A 19,297-nucleotide genomic window follows, 5' to 3' on the forward strand; every position below is an offset into this window, starting at 1 on the left:
TTCCCTCCTGCCAGCCAGAGCCGTTCGCCTCCTTCCTGTCTCTGCCGATTGCCTTTAAAAAAAATGTCTTTTTTTTAAAAAAAAAGGTGATCAAGAGGATGTGCCCATAGACTTATACACAAATAAAGTCATGAATCTTGCATATAAGTCTATGTGTCCATAGGCTTATATGCAAGATTCACTGCTCTATTTTGTGTATAAGTCTATGGGCACATCCTCCCGATCATCACCTCAAAAAAAAAAAAAAGACTTTTTTTTAAAGGCAATCAGCAGGGACAGGGAGGAGGCGAACAGCTCTGGCTGGAAGAAGCAGCTGAGTGCCGATCCGCCTCTAGTCCTCCTGGAGCAGAGGTAAGTGGTCCCGATCCGCTGCGGATTCCTGAGGCTGAATTCCAAAGAATCTGGCCTCATTTGAATCCGCAGCGGATTTCTCTGACATCCCTACATCTAGCCCCTTACCACAGCCAGACAATGATCTAGCACTTCTTCTGCATAATCCAAATGGGATAAAAAGTAAGAACAGAGTTGGGTATTATCTGCATATTGATGACCTTACCCCAGACCTCCAAATGACGTCACTCCATGGTGTCATGTAGATGTTAAATAGGATGTGGTATGGAATAAAACCTTGTAAATAGCATACATTTCAAACAGTCATCAAGCAATAGTCACAGAGCACCACCTTCTATAATCTACTATCCAGGTAGGAATGGAACAACCATAAAATTGTGGCTCCAATTCCCAACCCACCCTATCCAGAAGGAATTCATGGTCAATGGCATCGAAAGCCATTGAGAGTTCCAGGAGAATCAACTGGATCGTATTCCCGTCTTTCTCGTGCGACTGTCAACCAAAGCAGCCCCTATGCCAAACCCAGGCCTAAAACTCAATGTGTCTCATTCAGAAGTACTTGGAGTTGTGCAGCAACCACCCATTTGAGTGGGGACTAGGTTCAGCACCATGGATAGCTCTTTTAGAGTTCTGACTGGTTCTCTAATTCTGACTGATTCACCATCCCACTGACATCACAGCCACCAGTCTCCACTGCATGGCTAACTGAAACCCTGAGTAGGAGCACTCCAGGCTGCAACATTTTGCTGAACATCCCACTTGTTTCCTCTTATAGTAAACTCAGGTAGCTGAATAAATACAGGATTGGAGACCAAATGGGGCCTCGGAGAAACAATAGGGAGTTATTAGCATGTTTTGGTGAACTCCATGATATACAGAAGTGCCATTAAAAAAAAAAAAAAACCTAAGGGAGGAACACTCCCACAACAGCCAGATGAGGTCTCAGATGACTCACTGACCCCCCAAGGAGCCACGGAATGCTGAGTGGTGGTTGAAAGACAATAAAAGAAACTGGGGGACAGGAGAGTGAATTGGCCTGGTTGACCCCCTTAAACCTTATACAACTTTTCTAGAGGAGTTTATGGCTGGTTGGCACCTTAACAGGAACACTCCTCTTGGGTGCTAAAGATATACTGCAACATTTGGCTGCAGGTCCCACTATTTCCAACGTTCATGCTGCGCGTGCTGTTGCGTATCTAGCCAAAACAACAACACCCGTGCAGAGGTATCAGCAGGCTTGGGGGAATCATAAGATCTGTAGATGGACAACCAACATTTAGGAGAGGGGTGGGAAAGATGCAGCCCATATGCAGCACCCACCACTCCCTGCAGCTGGTAAAAATGTCTCTTAAAAAATGTGAAAAATAGTATGGCTCCACAGCACCAAAAAGGTAAGATTAGCTTTCAGCACTCCATGCTACAGATATCCTTTTCTTTATGCCCACTGGGGGGCAGGGTTGTCGGGGGCGGGAGTTGCATGCCCCTGCTTTAGGAAAAAGGTGAGAGAACCCCCAAAATAGCACAGGACTGAGCATTCTCAGTGGCCACAGAACGCTGTTGGGACTTGAGAGGGAACTGAGGGAATGAAATGGAGGTGGCTAGAATCCTGAACAGCAGCAATGCATTTTGCAACATTTTGTTGTAGTCCACACATCTATTATACCAGGTTCACTGAGCTGATCAGTAAATATGTCTCTTTCTTCAAGATCAAATAATGCATGTGAACTGTGGTACCTTTTAAGAAAAAACCAATCAAGCCAACTATAAATGTGAATCCACATATAGTACTGGCAATACTTTATGGTTCTGAATTTCAGAACTACAGTATATCATCGATGGCTAAAGATCTGCCTAGAATACACTATATTTGCTACGAAGGCCAGCTAATATTTTTAGTTATACACCTACTATTTTTATCATCTACACACTGATTAACACAGAGGGTATCATAAAATTCTGTGCCTCAAGAAGCCAATTCTGAAACCTGTACAATTACGCAAATTATATGCATGTGCATAATTATCTTTATTTTGCATAATATAAAGTCTGGAGGAGTGGCAAGGATTTATACAGAGCATGGATTACTCCAACAACTGCAAATCAGCATCCCCTTTCACATCTGAGATATCAACAGGCCTTTCCCACCCAATTCCAAGCACTGCCTTGCACTGCTTTTTACACTTGTGTGACAGGACTTTTTTCTCCTCTCCTCCATTCTGCAGCTCCCCAACTCTCAAGAGCAGATTTTAAGGGTACAAACTAGAGAAGCAGGGAAAATCGCCCCCTCCCATTCTGTTGGTGGGAGGGACTAGAATTTTGAGGGTAGAATAATTTTCTCTTATATACTGTTTGTTTTTGACTTGGAAGGTAGTCTCTCCACATCCCCACTGGTGGAGGCAGGAAATGTATTTAATCCTCTGGGGACTGATGGGAGGAGTAGTCCTGTGCAGGATTTTCTCCTACTTCAAGGAAGCAAACACCATTCTAGCATTAAGGATGCCATTCAACATCCCACACCAAGATAGGCCCAAGCTATCAGGAATGTTACCCTTGACAATTCTACGGTGTACCAGGCTGTTGAGTTTTTCAATTTTGTCCTCACACAGAACTATTTCAGGTTTGGGAACAGATTGTGATCTTCCAAGTCAATGGAGCCACTACAGACATTTAAAATAGGAACATGTAGAAAACCAGTATGGGAGGCATTTCAGTCCTCCTGGACATTAAGTAGCTGACTTGAAAGTTGCCACACTTGAGCAAAACATTGTAAGGGAGATCCAGAGTGAAGCTGCTAAACTGGGATGTGTATGCAGATTTATCACTTATCAAACTTGAGCTGGATAAAAACTGGGAGTGGCAAGTGCATGATAGAAGATAAGGACTCACAACAAAATATCGCAGTGTATCCCCAGTCCTTAACAAAGGTGTTTCTAATCAAGGCTCCAGACATGGGGAGGGCGAGGAAGAAAGGACATGTTTGCCCTTTCCTGTCCTTGTAAAGCCTTCTTGTGCTGTATGATATATAGTGTTAAAGGGCTCAGGTTTGGGTCTGGTTACCCCAATTTATTTCTATATATTCGAGTGATGAGATTTCTGGTGAGTGAGAAGCAGAAGAGCTGTACTTCTTCTATCCTCCTTCCTGAAAGTTTCCCATAGAGTGCACAGGAGGGGAGGGGGGAGAGAACAACATGCTGTGCATCCACCCCATCCCAACCCTAATCCCCAACCAACCAGGAGATCTATCATAAATTGTGTGGGGCTTATGCAGTCCAATTCCCTCTCTCCCTACTCAAGTTTCCTCCCCCGACCCCCAACAGGCAAACTCAACATTCTGTGGAATTTAAAACATTTTAAAAATTGTCCTGTATATGTCAATGCCAACACTCTCCTTTATCCCCATATTGTAGGTGAGGGAGGGAGGGGAGCTGTAACCAAGAGAGTGTGCTTATAGCAGCCTGCATTGTATTCCACTTAATACTGCAAGTTATGGGAGAGACTGAGGCTGGCTTGGTTTTACAGCCCCAAATGCCCCATAAAAAGCACTCCATGTGTCACAACAAGGGTCAATCTACATAAATTGCCCCCTCAGGCTCCCTCCCAGCTTAAACCGAGGATTCAGTTGCATGCAGAAGCCTTATGCTCCATCGACTTGCAGGAAGCTGCAGTGCATTTTTTAAATGTTGCCAAACTTTTAAACCAATAGTAATTGTATTTAACATATGAAACGAAACCCAACGGCCAAACAGACATGATGTTATTCATGCAATTAGGAATTATGGACCATGGCATGGGCAGCTTAGGGAGCAATCCTATGGTCGCTAGACAGCGGAGACACCTGGAGAACCGACCTCCCTCTGCTTCCGTACTGCCTCTGAGGCAGCACGGAACAGGCCCGTCCTCCGCGCTCACAAGAGGAGTGTGGGGCAGCCGAAAAGGAGCATGGCTGGGGGGTGTTCCAGGGTGGGGAGGGCGGAAATGCCTGTACAACAATGTGTCGTACAGCAGCCTCCTCTCCCACTCCATCCTCCCGTGGCTAGACAGCTGCAATCGACTGCCTAGCCAAAAATGCAGGGCAGGAGAAGCACAGAGGGAATGATCCCCTCCATGCTTCTCCTTCCCTGTATCAGATAGGCAGTCGCCTCCGAGTGAGGTGGCGGCCACCCATCTGAATAGGATTGCGCCCTTAAACCCTTTGCTCCTGCCATGGTCCTGATCCATGTCTCTCTCTCTCTTGGCCTGTTGAGATGTCACGCTAAGCCATGATGGTTGGGAAATGTCTGGTAACCATGGTGGCTTAGTGTGCTGTGTGGGGGGAGAAAACCATGTTCCCCATGGTTGCTAAGCCACCCCTGGCTAAGCAACCCCCTGCAAAAGGGTTAAGGGGCTTCAAGGAGGTTCACCATGTGATCTGGCGGGCTCCCGGGTAGTTTAAATAGGATCTGGAGGACTTCCAGGCCACAATCATAAAGTCCGCTGGCTACAGCATCCACCACTCTAGCCACCACAGACTTTCTCTATGGCTACATGGCCATACAGGACACTGGAGTGGCCGCCAGGAGCCTGTTCGTACAGTGGAGGACGTTGGGAGGCACGCTAACCACTCCAGTAAGCTTGCCAGGTAACTGGGGGGGCGTGTTCCTGGAACCACGCAGTTCCTGGTTCTGTAATAGTTACCCTAACCACCACCACCCCCTGTGCACATGTAAACAGCCCCCGCCCCCCGCACAGCACTATTTACATTGGAAGGGTAGCTCCATTGATGCATTAATGGAAGCTTCCCTCCCAGCGCAAATAGCAGCCATAGAAAGGGGACAACAGATGCAAGAGACAGGAGTCAATCACTGGTGGTGGTGGTGGTGGGAATTCAACACTAATAAGAACGACCTAGAGATTACTGGACACAAGTTAAGTGCTAGTTTTGATCCTTAAATTCATACAAAAGAATGAGTCAGAATGACTAGTTTCCCTACATCTGGCAAAATCATTAAGATCAAAGCAAGAAAGCCCCTAATAATTTCATCAGTATGATAAAGACATATAGCAATAATAGCAGCAAAAGCTAATTAAAAGACAGGCACAATGCGTAGGAACAAACTGACAATTATATAAAGAAATAAGTATATTTCTTAGCAAAGACATTTGTTTCCAGTGATCACTAGTAATAATTGATGAGACTGATTATCCTATAATTTATCTAATCAATTTTAACACTCAACTATAGTATCATGTGGCAGTATGTTCCATATGATAATTAAGCATTATGTGAAAAGGTACTTCCCTTTATTCTGAACCTTCCCTACCAGTTAAATGGATTGACAACAAATTCCATTGCTTTAGGAAAAAACCCTCTCAACATGGCAATTCTTATTTTTAAAATGTCTGTCTTGACCCCTCCCTATGCTAAAATCTATCTGCCTAGGAAAATGTTACCCATACTTTATGGAACTACACACTAGGGGTGTACAAACCCCACTTACCTGGGTCCTCTGGGGGCTCCGCAGGGGGGGGAGGCAATCCGGTCCACCCCCCAGAATCCTCCCCGGCTGGCTCCACGGTGAGTCCGCGGAGCTGCTGACCAGGGCCGGCCGCTGCCAGACTTCCAGCCGCTGCTGGTCTGCGTCCGCAAATGGTGTCTGGCGTAGTGGATGCCATTTGCATCCCTGCACTTTACCGTGATAGGCTACGTAAATCTTTATGTAGCCTATCATGGTAAAGAGCAGGGATGCAAACGGTGTCTGCTACGCCATTTGCATCCATAGTCCAGCGATATGGCCATGGCGGCCGTATCGCTGGGTCTTCGGAGCCGGCGGCAGGGAGGATCCGCCAGTGAGGACTTCGCACTGGAAGAAAAGGTAGGAGATCCGATCCTCCATGGACTTTGGTGGGCCGGATTCAATAGAATCCAGCCTCATTGGGGTCCGTGGAGGATTTCTCCAACATCCCTACTACACACCCACTCTAAAATGTACTATAATTTCCATGGGCCTCTTAAAAACAACAAAGTATGCCCACTCAACTCCTACAGTACTTAGTCCTTTTCTCCAACCTGGCTCTTTCCACACTCCTGCATCCTGGTGCCATCACTTCACTGTAGCACCTACAACACATCCCATCTCCCGATACCACTTCAGCTTCCTCATCAGGACCAACAGCAGTCAAGGAACATAAGAAGAGCTATACTGAATCCGAACAGAAGTCTATCTAGTCCAGCATTCTGTTCACACAGTAGCAAACCAGCTACCCCTGGGAAGTCCACAAGTAGGGCATGCACTCAACAGCATCCTGTCAGTTGTGTTCCCTGCAACTGGTATAACATGGAATACTGCCTCAAATACTGGAGATAAGTTATAGGCTTTGTGACCAGTAGCCGCTGATAACCTTATACTCCATTAATCTGTCTAATCCCCTTTCAAAATTGTCCAAGGGGCTGTCCTCACAGGCAGAATTGCTGCAAATTGGAAGCATTTCAAGGTTGTTCATTGCAGATGATATCGCGGCCAATCTGCAGCCACCCCAGAGATTTCCAGTGGAAAAGCCAGGTTTTCTGAGACTACTTTTACTCTGTTTTAATTCCTTAATTCAGGTTCTCTGTGCTTCTGGAGCTGTGTGCCCTATCCTCCTCATTTCTTTGGCATGATAGCCCTGCCCAGGGTGTGTCTTTCACCCCGCCGTGACCTCACTGAGCTTTTCCAGCCTTCAGAATCACCCTGCACTCCCATTTTGCCAGTAATTAGCCTCCCTGATGATGCACTTCTCTGATGTTTGCATTACTTCACTTCTCCATTGTTGTTCAATCCTGTCTCCGATATTGTGTAAAGTCACTTCTTTGATATTATGTAAAGTCACGTCTCCAATCTGGCGAGGTCTTGGGAGCCTGTCATTGCAAGCAGGGAGAACATGCCCAGAGATGGAGAAAGGGTGGTGGTGGTGTGGAAGCAATAACTCTGCAACAATTTGCTGGAATGGGGCCAAATTTTGGGTGGAGGGATGCTCTCATAGGGAGCCTTCAGATGCTGTACTGGAGAATCAGAGATTTTGGCTTCTTCATGCAAAAGTGGGAGCATGGACAGGGGTGGGAAACAAGCCTCTCTCATTGGTTAAGCAGCCCCTGCCAGGTTGATGATGTTCTGTTCTACTCCCCACACTAAACCCAGAAGTATGTTCTTTTGAAGCACTGTGTGACCTGTGGAAGCCAGATTTTAAAGGTACAGTACACTTGGCTTTTCTTGCTTCATGTGTCCCTGATTAACCAAAGCCGATTCTATGAAAATTCGGATAATACTCCAACACGCTTCTCATTCCATTGTCGTGCAGATTCCCCGCATGTTGGCAGCTATCACTACATCTTATAGACGCGAATTCCATAGTTTAACTCCTTCTCATTTGTTACTCAATCAGTCCATGGCATCTTCAACATGCGTCAGTATATCCACATTTCAAAGGATTCAGTTTTCCTCAGATTATTCTTAAGTGTCCAAGCCTCCACTCCATAAAACAATATTGAAAACACAAGTAGATATAAAACTTATAATCAGCTTTCTTTAATATTCTTTATTCTTTATTAAAGTAAAATTATTTTACTATTCTTTTATTCATATAATCAAGCTCTGTTATTATCAATAAAGATTACCTTTTCTATGACCTCAAAATTCTTTATAACCTTTTATCCTCTTCTTTACTGTATTCATAGACTTCCCTGGACTTTATGCACCACCGTGAACTTTGTCCTCCTGTCTGAAATGTGGTGAGAAACAAACTAATGTATGCATGGTTTGACCCTGACTGCATCTTGAATTGTAAATTGTAAGTATCCTGAATGTACCATTCTATCCAAAGCAACTTAAGTGTCAGTTGGAAACATCATGAAATGAAAAAGTTTAATATGTCAACATATATAGGGATATATATCCCTATATATCCCATATAGGGATGTATGAAAGTCACTTACCGTTTCACGGATCTGCTTCGTGGTGGGGGGGGGGAGGCGCTCTGTCCCTCCCCCCAGAATCCTCAACGGGGGGGGGAGGCGCGCCGTTCCTCTCCCCCAGAATCCTCGACCGGCCGGCTGTGCTCCACGGCGGCTCCACGGAGCAGCCAGCCAGGCCCAGGCTAGAGCTGTCCGCAGCCAGATTTCCGGCCGCAGAAGGCTCTGGGTAAAAAAACCAAAAAAAACACCCGCGTGCGCAAATGGCGGCAGCTATGGCCGCCGCCATTTGCGTTCCTTATTTTTGGCCATCTTAGTCTACGTAAATATTTACGTAGACTATTACGGTGAAAATAAAGGGGAACACAAAAAGCGCCCGCTACTTAAAGATTTACGTAGCCTATCACGTCATGTTTTTTTTATTTTAAACCCAGCCATGATAGGCTACGTAAATCTTTACGTAGCCTATCACGTCTTTTTTTTTTTTTTTAAACAAGACTGGAAATGGCGGCAGCGGCAGCAGCCAGTCGGAAGACCAGCCGCCGCCGCCGCCAAAGCTGCCGCCAGAGCCTCCGCCGCCCGGAAGATCGGCTCCAGGTAAGTCTCGTCCCGGGGGGGGATCCGCGGGGGGGCGGGGGGTGGCAGGCCATTCCGCCATGGAGTTCGGGGAGCCGAATGCACTGGCATTCGGCCTCACTGAGATCCGTGGCGGAATTCTCTGACAACCCTAACGTAGCCTATCATGGCAAAAAAACAGGAATGCAAATGCTGGTGGCTATGGCGGCTGCCATTTGCGTTCCCTTTTTTTGCCATGATAGGCTACATAAATACTTATGTAGCCTATCACAGCCTCCGCAGGGATGCAAATGACGTCCCTGCGTTAGCCGTGATAGGCTACATAAGTATTTATGTAGCCTATCACGGCCTAAATGGGGAAGCAAATGGTGGCCGCAGACGCGGCTGCCATTCACAAAGCAGCGCAAATGTAGGGATATCAGAGAATTCCATGACGGATCTCGGTGAGGCCAAATGCCAGTGCATTTGGCCCCCTGAAATCTGTTGCGGAACGAAGCCCCTGCCCCCCAACCCATGAAAGGTGCACGGGACAAAGTCCCCGCCGCCCCCACCCCACGAAAGGCGTGTGAAACGGAGCAATTACCTGCTCCCGTCCATGCTGCTTTGTAAGTGGCGGCTGTCCTGCGGCCGCCATTCGCTTCCTCCTCTTCAAGCCATGATCCCTGCGGAGGCCATGATGGGCTACGTAAGTATTTACGTAGCCGATCACAGCGGGGGGGGGGGGAACCCAGCATATGCAAATGGCAGCGGCTACCGCCATTTGCGTATGCTGGGTTTTTTTCCCCCCTGCCGTGATAGGCTACGTAAATACTTACGCAGCCTATCATGGCAGGGGGGAAAAAAACCCAGCGTACGCACATGGTGGTAGCTGCCGCCATTTGCGTATGCTGGGGTTTTTCCCCCTGCCGTGATAGGCTATGTAAATATTTACGTAGCCTATCATGGCTCAATACAGGGATGCAAATGGCGGCGGCTACGACAGCCACCATTTGCGTCCCTGCAGGGCTGCCCAGCGGCCGGATGTCTGGCTGCGGGCGGCCGGAGCCAGCCGGTGGCTCTGCGGTTTGGCCGCGGAGCAGCGCTGGCCGGGCAGGATTCTGGGGGGAGGGACGGAGCGCCTCCCCCCCCATCAAGGATTCCGGGGGGAGGGATGGAGAGCCTCCCCCCACCGCGGATGCCGCTCAGCGGAGCAAGGTAAGGGATTCGTACATCCCTACGCAAACGTCACCAAGTAAGTGCTCCATTTCGCGCGCCTTTCTCGGGGTGGAGGGGCGGGGGGCTTCGTTCCTCCACGGATTTCGGGGGCCGAATGCACTTGCATTCCACTTCACTGAGATCCGTGGTGGAATTCTCTGACATCCCTAATAGCATGGAAAGTATGTTTTAGGTAAAATTCTGGAGCAGCTAGGATTTTATTGTCCTGGGCTTAGATAAAGAGCAAGATCTTTGTCCTGTCATACTCTCAAATGGGGTTGGGTTGCACAGTCAGCCAAGCTCTGCTTGAGCTTGTCCAAGACACTGTTTAACAAACAGGGACTAAAGTGGTGAGGAAACACTTGTAAACTCCTTCAGATTGTCACATATTTCCAATCTAAAATGTTATTAGATCTTAATCAGCCCCATAATCCTAAAGAAAAATAGATAACCTGGTTAAACAAATGACACACAAACATGATGCTTTTTTTAACATTTATTTAACCACAACTGATTCAACATTCAATATCCATGTGTGAAAAAGTATGTGAACCCTAGATCCAGTACCTGGTGGCACCCCCTTGAGCAGCAATGACTTCAAGTAACTGTTTCCTATAACTGTTGGTCAGTCTCTCACATCAGTTTTGAGGAATTCTGGCCCATTCCTCCTTTCAGAACTGCTTCAACTCAGTGACATTCCTCCTTGCATGAACAGCTTGCTTCAGGTCCTGCCTCAACATTTCAAATTCAGACTTTGACTAGGCAACATGGAATTTCTTCCTCCACAGCCATTCTTCTGTAGATCTGCTGGTATGTTTAGGATCACTGTCATGTTGCTCTTCCAGTTCAGCTTCATGTCACGAACGAATGGTCTGACATTCTCCTCTAGAATCTTCTGATACACTGCAAAATTCATGGTTGTGTCAATGATGGCAAGCCATCCAGGTCCTGAAGCAACAAAGCAGGCCCGCACCTTCACATCCCCATCACCATGCTTGACAGCTGGGATGAGGTTCTTCTGTTAGAACTCAGTGGTTTTTTGCCAGCTGGGATGAGGTTCTTCTGTTAGAACTCAGTGGTTTTTTGCCAAACATAATGTCTCTCATTGAGGCCAAAAAGTTCTACCTTTGACTCATCTGTCCAGACAACATTGCTCCAGAAGTCTTGGGGATCATCCATGTGATCTTAAGCAAACTTCAGATGGGCAGCAATGTTCTTTTTAGAGACCAGTGGTTTCCTCCATTTTTTTTCAGTCTTTTTCTGATCAGTCAAGAACGCTCACATTAGCAAAAGTGAGAGTGGCCTGCAGATTCTTGGATGTTACTCTGGGGTTCCGTTTAACTTTCTGGATGATGCGCAGGTAGGTTCTCAGAGAGATTTTGGTAGAACGACCACTCCTGGATAGAGTGACTGTGGACTTAAACCTTCTCCAGACCGTCTGACAGTGGATTGGTAGAGCCACAAATCCTTAAAAATGGTTTTGCAACCCTTCTACACTGATGAGCAGCAATAACTGCTTTTCTGAGGTCCTCAGAGATGTCATGATTATGGCATGACATGTTTCCACACAACTGCATGGTGAAGACCAAACTCACAAAGTTTCTGATCCTTTCATCGGTTGGGGCCTCCCAAACTCACCCCTGATCTACCCAATTACTTAAACATTTGATTCTAATTATTCCCTTTAATTGAGCTTAGGGAACCAATAATTCACTTATTTTTGCACATACCTTGGCTCTTAAGTAGTAAGTACTCATTGTTTGCCTAATTTATACATCAGTTTATTTCACAAGGCAAGAAATTGATTAAACCCTACTGGATATTTAGAGAAGGACTTGTGATCCTTTAGAAAAGGCTATCATGGTAAAACTATGGAATTTCCATAATTATCATTAGGGTTCGCAAACTTTTTCTCACCACTGTAGTCATTTATACGCACACATTTGGTTACTAAGTTTTTAACCAGGGAACGTGCAACTCCTTGAAATTCCATTCGTGCCCAGAGACTGTGCAACTCTGTGAGAAGTTCTGTTTGTTCTCTTGTTTGCTACTTTAACTTTTCAATAAATCTCTTTGCCTTTTTATAAAACTGGTTGTGTTTTCTGCCTCCACATAAGATCCAAGCTCCTCAGTCTGATCACCTGACGAGCTTAAGAGTTAGTAAAACCCACTTTTCACAAAGAGACTTCTTTACCTGTTCCTAAGGCATATTCTAGCACAACTTGAGACCTCCCACTATTTCTCATGTATAAAGGAGGATGCAGGAAGTTCTGTGTGTCTTTTGAACCTTACAGCAGGCAGAAGTCACATTAGATACTGTGCTCAGCACAATATGAAAGAAACTCCACCCCCAATCCTCTAGTTTTCTGGCAGAGGTTTCTGGGGAAGGGGATGACACAGTTGCAAGCACAAGTTACAGCTGGCTACTAAGCCAAGCCAGAAGTTATGGACCCCTGGCTTCCTCATTGTTCACTTTAGAATCCAGTTCATGCATGGAGAGGACTTAAAAAGTGCCTGTCCCAATATGTAACAGAGAAGATGACAAAACAGCTTACCTGAAATGTATATAAGTTCAATTATAGTTTCTCCTTCTCTATTTGATTCTGCTACTTCACAACTGTAGTTTCCTGGAATTGCCTCCTTTTTTGATAGTGCCAGTGAAGCATTGCCATAAGGTAGCTCTGATAGACCCAAATCTGCAGACTGAAAAGTACTGTTTCTGACAAAATGATCGTCAACTCCATCATAAGAAAAAAATTCTTTTCCTTGCACTTTCCACTTCACAAACATTCGTGTAATATTGTTCCGTTTCAGATTAGTTACCTTACAAGGTATGAGGATAGTTGCATTGCAAGCGTCCATTGTTACAGGCTGAACCTTCTCAAACAGCAGCTGGGCAGAACCTGGAAGAAGGAAAACAAATATTGTTAATAATTTTTGTTTTAAGAAGTCTACGCTTGCATTGCAAATTTTTGAAATTGTATCAGTTAAAGGGTACGCTCTGCTGAGGCCTGTTCCTGTACAAATCCTATGATGGCCATTTAAAAAACAGTCCTGAATATGTTGTGCTCCTATTCATTTAAATTCTTACCCCATTATTCAGCCAAAGAGAGAGAGAGAGAGAGAGAGAGAGAGAGAGAGGCTTATTTGCTGAAGTAATGGAAACTTCAGATTTTATTTATTATTCCATGACTTCTGCAGTCTTGGAAGAACATCTATTGACAGCAGCATAAGAAGGATCAGATCCAGCTATCAGTTTTTCTATTGGATGATTTGTATTTGTTTAGGATAATCTTTTTTTAATTATTTGTTGCAATTGCTTCAGGCAAACATTACTGTTAGCTATCATGTCAGTGGGAAAGTGGGACCAAAACAACAAGATGTGTTTAACATTTTCAGCTTCAAAACACATCTCCTTTACAGGACTCAACCAATACAAGCTCCACAAAGCACCTCCATGTTGAAGTTCAAATTTCTACATATTTATTAGCAATTTGTTTATTTGAACTTCCTGGGCTTCACAGGAATAATAACCATCCTGTTGTGGCTTATAATGGCTCTTAAGCTGTTGAGAGTCAATGCTCCAGGACTGTCACATGTCCCCGTGATTTCACAACACTTTAACTTAATAAAAGTGAGCTATTTTGAAAATAATTCTCCTTCATCTCTTCTGTCCAGATAGTAAGAATCTTGGATCAGTTTTAAAAAGGTTTTATTTTGAGACTTCCCTCAACTATCAGTATTTGGAAGCCACTAAAGCACACTTTTCTTGACCATTAGGGAAAAAATGTTCATTTCCACTAAGGGTTGTATTCAATGTTTGTCTAACTTAAGCCCCATTCATTTCAATAGGTCTACTCTAAGTAGAAATAACATTAGATACAAGCCTCAGATCCCAGAGGGTGTTTCCACCAGCGATTTATTCCAAGCCAGCTGAGTGTTGAGGTCATTAGGGATACATAACATCGTGGCCATCCAGCAGCCACCCTAGAGCTTATCAGGGAAAAACCAGAGTTCCTGAGACTGCTGAAAGTCTGATTCTTTTCCTTAAGTCGGGTTCTCCCTGGTATAGTTGTTGTATGCCCCAACCCCCACATTTCGCTCCAGTATGCTAGCCCTAGGGATGTTAGAGAATTCTGCCATGGATCCCATGGAGGCCAAATTCCAGTGAATTCGGCCCCCCGGAATCCGTGGCGGAACGGAGCATCCCGCCCCACCACCCCACGAAAGCCCCACAAAATGTAGCCTACCCGGCGGCGGCTCTGGCTTCGGCTCCAGTGGCAGCTCTAGCTGCTGCCGGGCTGCTGCGGACGCAAATGGCATCCTGAGTAGGGGACGCCATTTGCATCCCTATGGTAGCCCGTGATAGGCTACGTATCACGTTTTCTCCATGATAGGCTACGTAAATATTTACGTAGCCTATGGTGGCTAAAGCGGGAATGCAAATGGCATAGGGGACACCATTTGCGTTCCCGCTTTAGCTGTTATAAGCTATGTAAATATTTACGTAGCCTATCACGGGCTACCATAGGGACGCAAATGGTGTCCCCTACTCAGGACGCCATTTGCGTCCGCAGCAGCCCGGCAGCGGCTGGAGGCCCCTCTGCAGGTTGGCCTGGCCGGCGGCTCCGCAACCTGGTCATGGAGCGGAGCCGGCCAGGCAGGATTCCGGGGGGGGGGGGAGGAACAGATTGCCTCCCCCCCATCGAAGATTTCGGGGGGAGGGACGGAGTGCCTGCCCCCCACCGCGGATGTCCCTGGACAAAACCAGGTAAGTGTTTCGTACATCCCTAGCTAGCCCTGCCCAGGGGTGTGCTTTTCACCATGACCCCAGTCAAGTGGTGTTTCCTCACATTGTGCTGAATGAGGCTTGCCCTCTCAATGACCTCAGAAATAACAGAGAAGCCCCTCAATTGACATGGCACATATCATTAAGCCTAATTCCTTAAATGCAATTCATTGCCTTAGGACGACGTACCTCCTTCACAGCTTCCTTATAGAGATCCTGTGCATTAAAATGGGGGCTGGTTTCAATCTCTTTCCCACAACATATCCATTAGTGTCTCCCCAGAAGTAACTCCCATTGCAGTCCATGAGGCTTGCCTTTGAATGCCCACATCAGAACTTACAGAGATTCCCCCTCAATTGAAATGGCACACTTTAAAGCCCAATTCCTTAAGTGAAATTAACCAGTCAAGCCCAATCTTGAAGCTCCGATTCATTGCCTCAGGAAGTAACTATTTCACAGCTTCGTTATAGATATTGTGCGGGTTACAATGGGGGCTGGTTTCTGTCTTTGTGCTTATTGGTCTGTTTCCCACAACAAACCCATTACTGTCTCCTCAGAAGTAACTCCTATTGCGGTCAATGAGGTCCTGTGGGTTAAAATGGGGGCTGGTTTCCATCTTCATGTTCCCCCCCGCCCCCTTTCCCAGCACAAGCATATGTGTGTCTACTCGGAACTAACTCCCATTGTGGTCAATGAGGCTTGCTCCTGAAATGCAGGTGCATCTAGACTTTCAGGGGAAAGCAGAAAGGGGGGAGAGAGGGGGAAGTCCCTCTTATTTGTTGTGCAGCCCCTGCCAGTCAGATGACTTCACACACACCCCGCCCCCACCAGGAAGTATGTTCTGTGAAGCAATGTTTACTGCTGTGGAGAATCTGCTCATGGAACTGTGCTCACAGTAAAGCCGATTCCTTTTTAAAAAATCCGGTACTCCTCTATTAGTTTCTCCTTCTGTTGTCATGGAAACACAGCCCTAGAAACACCCCTACATACAACAGAATTTAATTCCCTACGGGTGTGATCCTATGCATGTTTAGACAGCAAAAAGTCCTACCACAACTAGCAATGGGAATTGTAGGACTTTTTTCTGTCTAAACATGCATAGGATCATGCCCTAAGATCACAGTCCTATAATTGTCTACTCAAAAGCAAGTACTATTTAGTTCAATGGGTGTAACACCCAGATAAATGTGTATAGGATTGTAGTCTTGACATATACAAGAGCTTTCATGGGGATGATTCAATAAATAAATACATTATAATAAATAAATTTGTGGAGATGATGCAATAGTAAATACTCATCCATAAGGGTACATGATTTGGGGTGTTCTACTCTCTGGAGAGAAGGAATGTCCATTGGTATTTCTAGAAATATTTTTTAAAAGACTGGTTTTTAGGTTTTTGAATGGAAAGAGCCTGTCCCCTATCATCTGTAAAATGAAGCTAAGCTCTTTCCATTTATCTTCAAATGTTAATTTTAAAACACACACACATACACACTACGATCCTTCACCTTATAGAAGGGAGAGGTGTAACAGTGGTATTACCACCCCACTGATGCCAATTCCTCTACCTCAGCGGTAGACAGCTTCGGAGGGTCTGGGAGCCATTTTCACACACACGCATACACACCCCGTGGGCTGCACTCCTGCTCAATTGGGGGGGGGGGTGTGCAGCAAAAAGACCGGTGGTTTGCCACCTATTTTTGAAAACAAGCCAAATTTGGTAATATTCACTTTCTGTAGTGGTTTGCCACTGAAAATCAGCAGCAAATCACCTATCTTCTTTTTTTGGCCACCTCCAGAAATTTTGGCAGTGCAATGGCAGGCACACAGGGGGCGGGGACAGGGGCTGCATGTTGCCCACCCCTGTTGTTCCCTACACCCCCAAGAATACCAGGGCAACTATGTATGCCCTGTATGAATTGTCAGCTCCAGTTCACGTGAGTACTGACCTCCCCTAAGACACACTGGATAAATAACAATGCATTAATTTTTTTATTATTTAACAGTAATTCACCTTCTTCGCAAGCCAAGTAAAATAATAAACCAGCACGCACAAAGAACATTTAACTCTTTCCCCTCAGTCCTTAGCTCCAACTGTCATAACTGCTCATGCGAGCTCCCTGACCAATCCTAATGCAGTAGAGTAGCCACGAAGCCCTTGCCACTTCAGAAGTTCTCCATGAACTTTCTGCCATCAGTACAGTACAGCTAATCCAAGCAATAAATTCAACCTGCAGAACGTCAATAAAGCAATTCCCCATTTCACCACACACACATTATAGAATACTTGCCAGCTTGAGTTCTTCTCTAAGAAGTGGAAAGGTTGGCAGCGATAATTAATTTGGCCCGTTTCTACAAAGTTGGTAGTGGTGTATGTTGCGTCACTTCAGCACTGGTGATGCTTGCATAACCCAGCAATTTGAAAGTTTGCATGAACAGAACTGGACCCATGAAGGGTCACCAGACTAAAGGCACTCCAGTGCAACGTCGCTTGGCAGGATGCATCTGCGCTCTACAATCCGTATACGACAAGGGTTTGAGTGCAAAGTAACCCTTCCTTGCAGGCCTAACATGACCTGTTCTACTGGCTTCCAGCATGTGTTGAGATGGGAGCATGCCAGGAAAAAGGAGTCCTTGCCTTTTTCCCCACCCAAAAAAGATACCATTCCCAGTTTGGTTGCGCACAACACTGAGAATGGGGGAAAGTTGCCATGCACACGTCCACGTGCTCCGAAGTTTTATGAAAACAATAAACAACACAGTCAAATTGAGAGAGAGAAGGAGGGGCGGATGACACACTGTCGTAGCAGTTTAGGTGGGTACTTACAAGGGCAGCAGCCATCACCAATAATGATTAGCTGTGAGGACGCAAGCGTATGACAAACCAACCAGAGCCTGGCCCTCCTCGCAGCCTCGACACCGTTTCACGAGAACAAGCAAGAGCATGTGGGCGAGAGAGAGAGGAAGCCGTCTACCTAAATGTCTCCCGTCTGTTTCGAGGCACGGCAAACGCCAGGCTGCCAGAGCCAAATTCTCACCTCCCAATCCCCAACACAAGCCTGCTGTCGCTTCTGCCACGGCACACGCCGAACTGCAGGAATCCTGAAGCGAAGCTTATGGGAAGCATCAGGCGCTTGGAGAGGGAGCCAATCCCAGAGCGCAGCACCCCTACCACCCCCTAAGTGAACGGGCTCGCTCGAAGGGGTGGAGGGGGGACGCGGCGCCAGGCGAGGCGAAGCCCTGCCTGTCATTGCGCACTTCGGTGGGGCGAGCTGCAGATCCCGCTCGCCAGCGCCGCCCCCCCCCGCGCGCGCCCGGCCCCATTCCGACAGCACCCCGACGGCAGGCCACTCGAGCCCCGAGACCAGCCCCTCGCCACCCCGGGGCCGCAGAAGCCCCCCGGCTCTAGCGGGAGGGAGGGGAGGGGAGCGAATGGCGCAGCTCCTCCGAGCCTGCCAAGCCTCCAGACGCGTTCGGACGGCGGGGGGAGGCGAGGAAAGACGACGCGTGGGCCGAACTGCGGAGCGGGGGGCAGCGATGCGCCCTCGCCGGGAGCGAGCAGCGAGGGGGAGGGGAAAGAGGCGAGCAACTCACCGGCGCCCAGAGTGCCCAGCAGCACCCAACACACGCGCAGCGCCCACATGTCCAGCCTCGGGGTGGGAAGCCGCTCTCCGCCGCGCCGATTTCTGCTCCTCGCGCACCGAAGGACGGAGCGGTGGGGGCGAGAGAGAGCCGGAGCGGGGGCCCGGAGCCGCCCAGCCCGCAGCCTGACGAGTTCCGCTGCTCCCTCCAGCCGCAGCGAGCGGGGCGGGGCCACACCCGGCTTTCGCTTTCGCTCTACGCCGCGGGAGGGGAGGGAAGCGAGGCGTGGGAGATGGGCCCCGCGCAGCCCACGGCCGAGCCGTTCCGCCCCGGCGCGCTCCGGAACCACGGGAATGAAGGGAGCGGTTTCCCCTTGTCGTTGGGAGCGAGGGCTCTCGAACGAAGGCGCGGTTCGGGCTTCCCTCCAGGCAGACGGGAACGCGGTCGGGGCGAGGCGCGGGCTGCAGTCTCCCTGGACCTTCGCACACGAGCCGTCGGTGGGCTCCAAGGCTTCCAGCCCCGGAGACTCAGATCCGGCGAGGCGAGCTCTTCGATTACTCGGCTCTCGAGCGACGCAGGGCTTGCGCAAGCTTCGGAGTTAACGCAGAGCTCTTGGCGTGACCGAGCAGGAATTCTGCGTCACGCTGAAGCTTGCGCCCGTCAAGAGAAGTGGGCGCCGTCAAGGATACCGCCTCGCCCATCTTATGTATGTGCGATCTGGGGTGGCGCAGGGGACAGATCCTTTGGGTCTGGGCGAAGCGAAAGCGCTTTTAGTCAGGTCTTCCGAGAGCTCGTGAGGTAGCCTTGGGCGAGGCGCTGTCTCAGCCTGACCATGCTGAGGACGTTCACGTTGTGAAGATGAAGAAAGGGCTAGAGAGC

At 47.6% G+C, this 19,297-nt stretch overlaps 1 protein-coding gene across 14 annotated transcripts in view; it reads right to left on the reverse strand.

The window, feature by feature from the left end:
• The window catches only part of CD47 (CD47 molecule), a 97,953-nt gene extending 79,320 nt beyond the window's left edge, over positions 1 to 18,633 (reverse strand). For 8 of the 14 annotated variants that reach the window (XM_084843318.1, XM_084843312.1, XM_084843317.1 and 5 more), the window contains exons 1-2: positions 18,431 to 18,633; positions 12,601 to 12,948 (exon numbers count right to left, since the gene is read on the reverse strand). In XM_084843318.1, the coding sequence (XP_084699444.1) occupies positions 12,601 to 12,948; positions 18,431 to 18,479 (397 nt within the window). In that variant the 5' untranslated portion in view covers positions 18,480 to 18,633. The remainder of the gene's footprint in view (positions 1 to 12,600; positions 12,949 to 18,430) is intronic. The other 6 variants (XM_084843323.1, XM_084843322.1, XM_084843319.1 and 3 more) reach the window with 1 other exon arrangement.
• Between the last annotated feature and the right edge of the window lie 664 nt (positions 18,634 to 19,297).

Source organism: Heloderma suspectum, chromosome 3, assembly GCF_057233095.1.
Source record: "Heloderma suspectum isolate Gila_16-S chromosome 3, 16-S_ref, whole genome shotgun sequence".
Classification (NCBI taxonomy): domain Eukaryota; kingdom Metazoa; phylum Chordata; class Lepidosauria; order Squamata; family Helodermatidae; genus Heloderma; species Heloderma suspectum.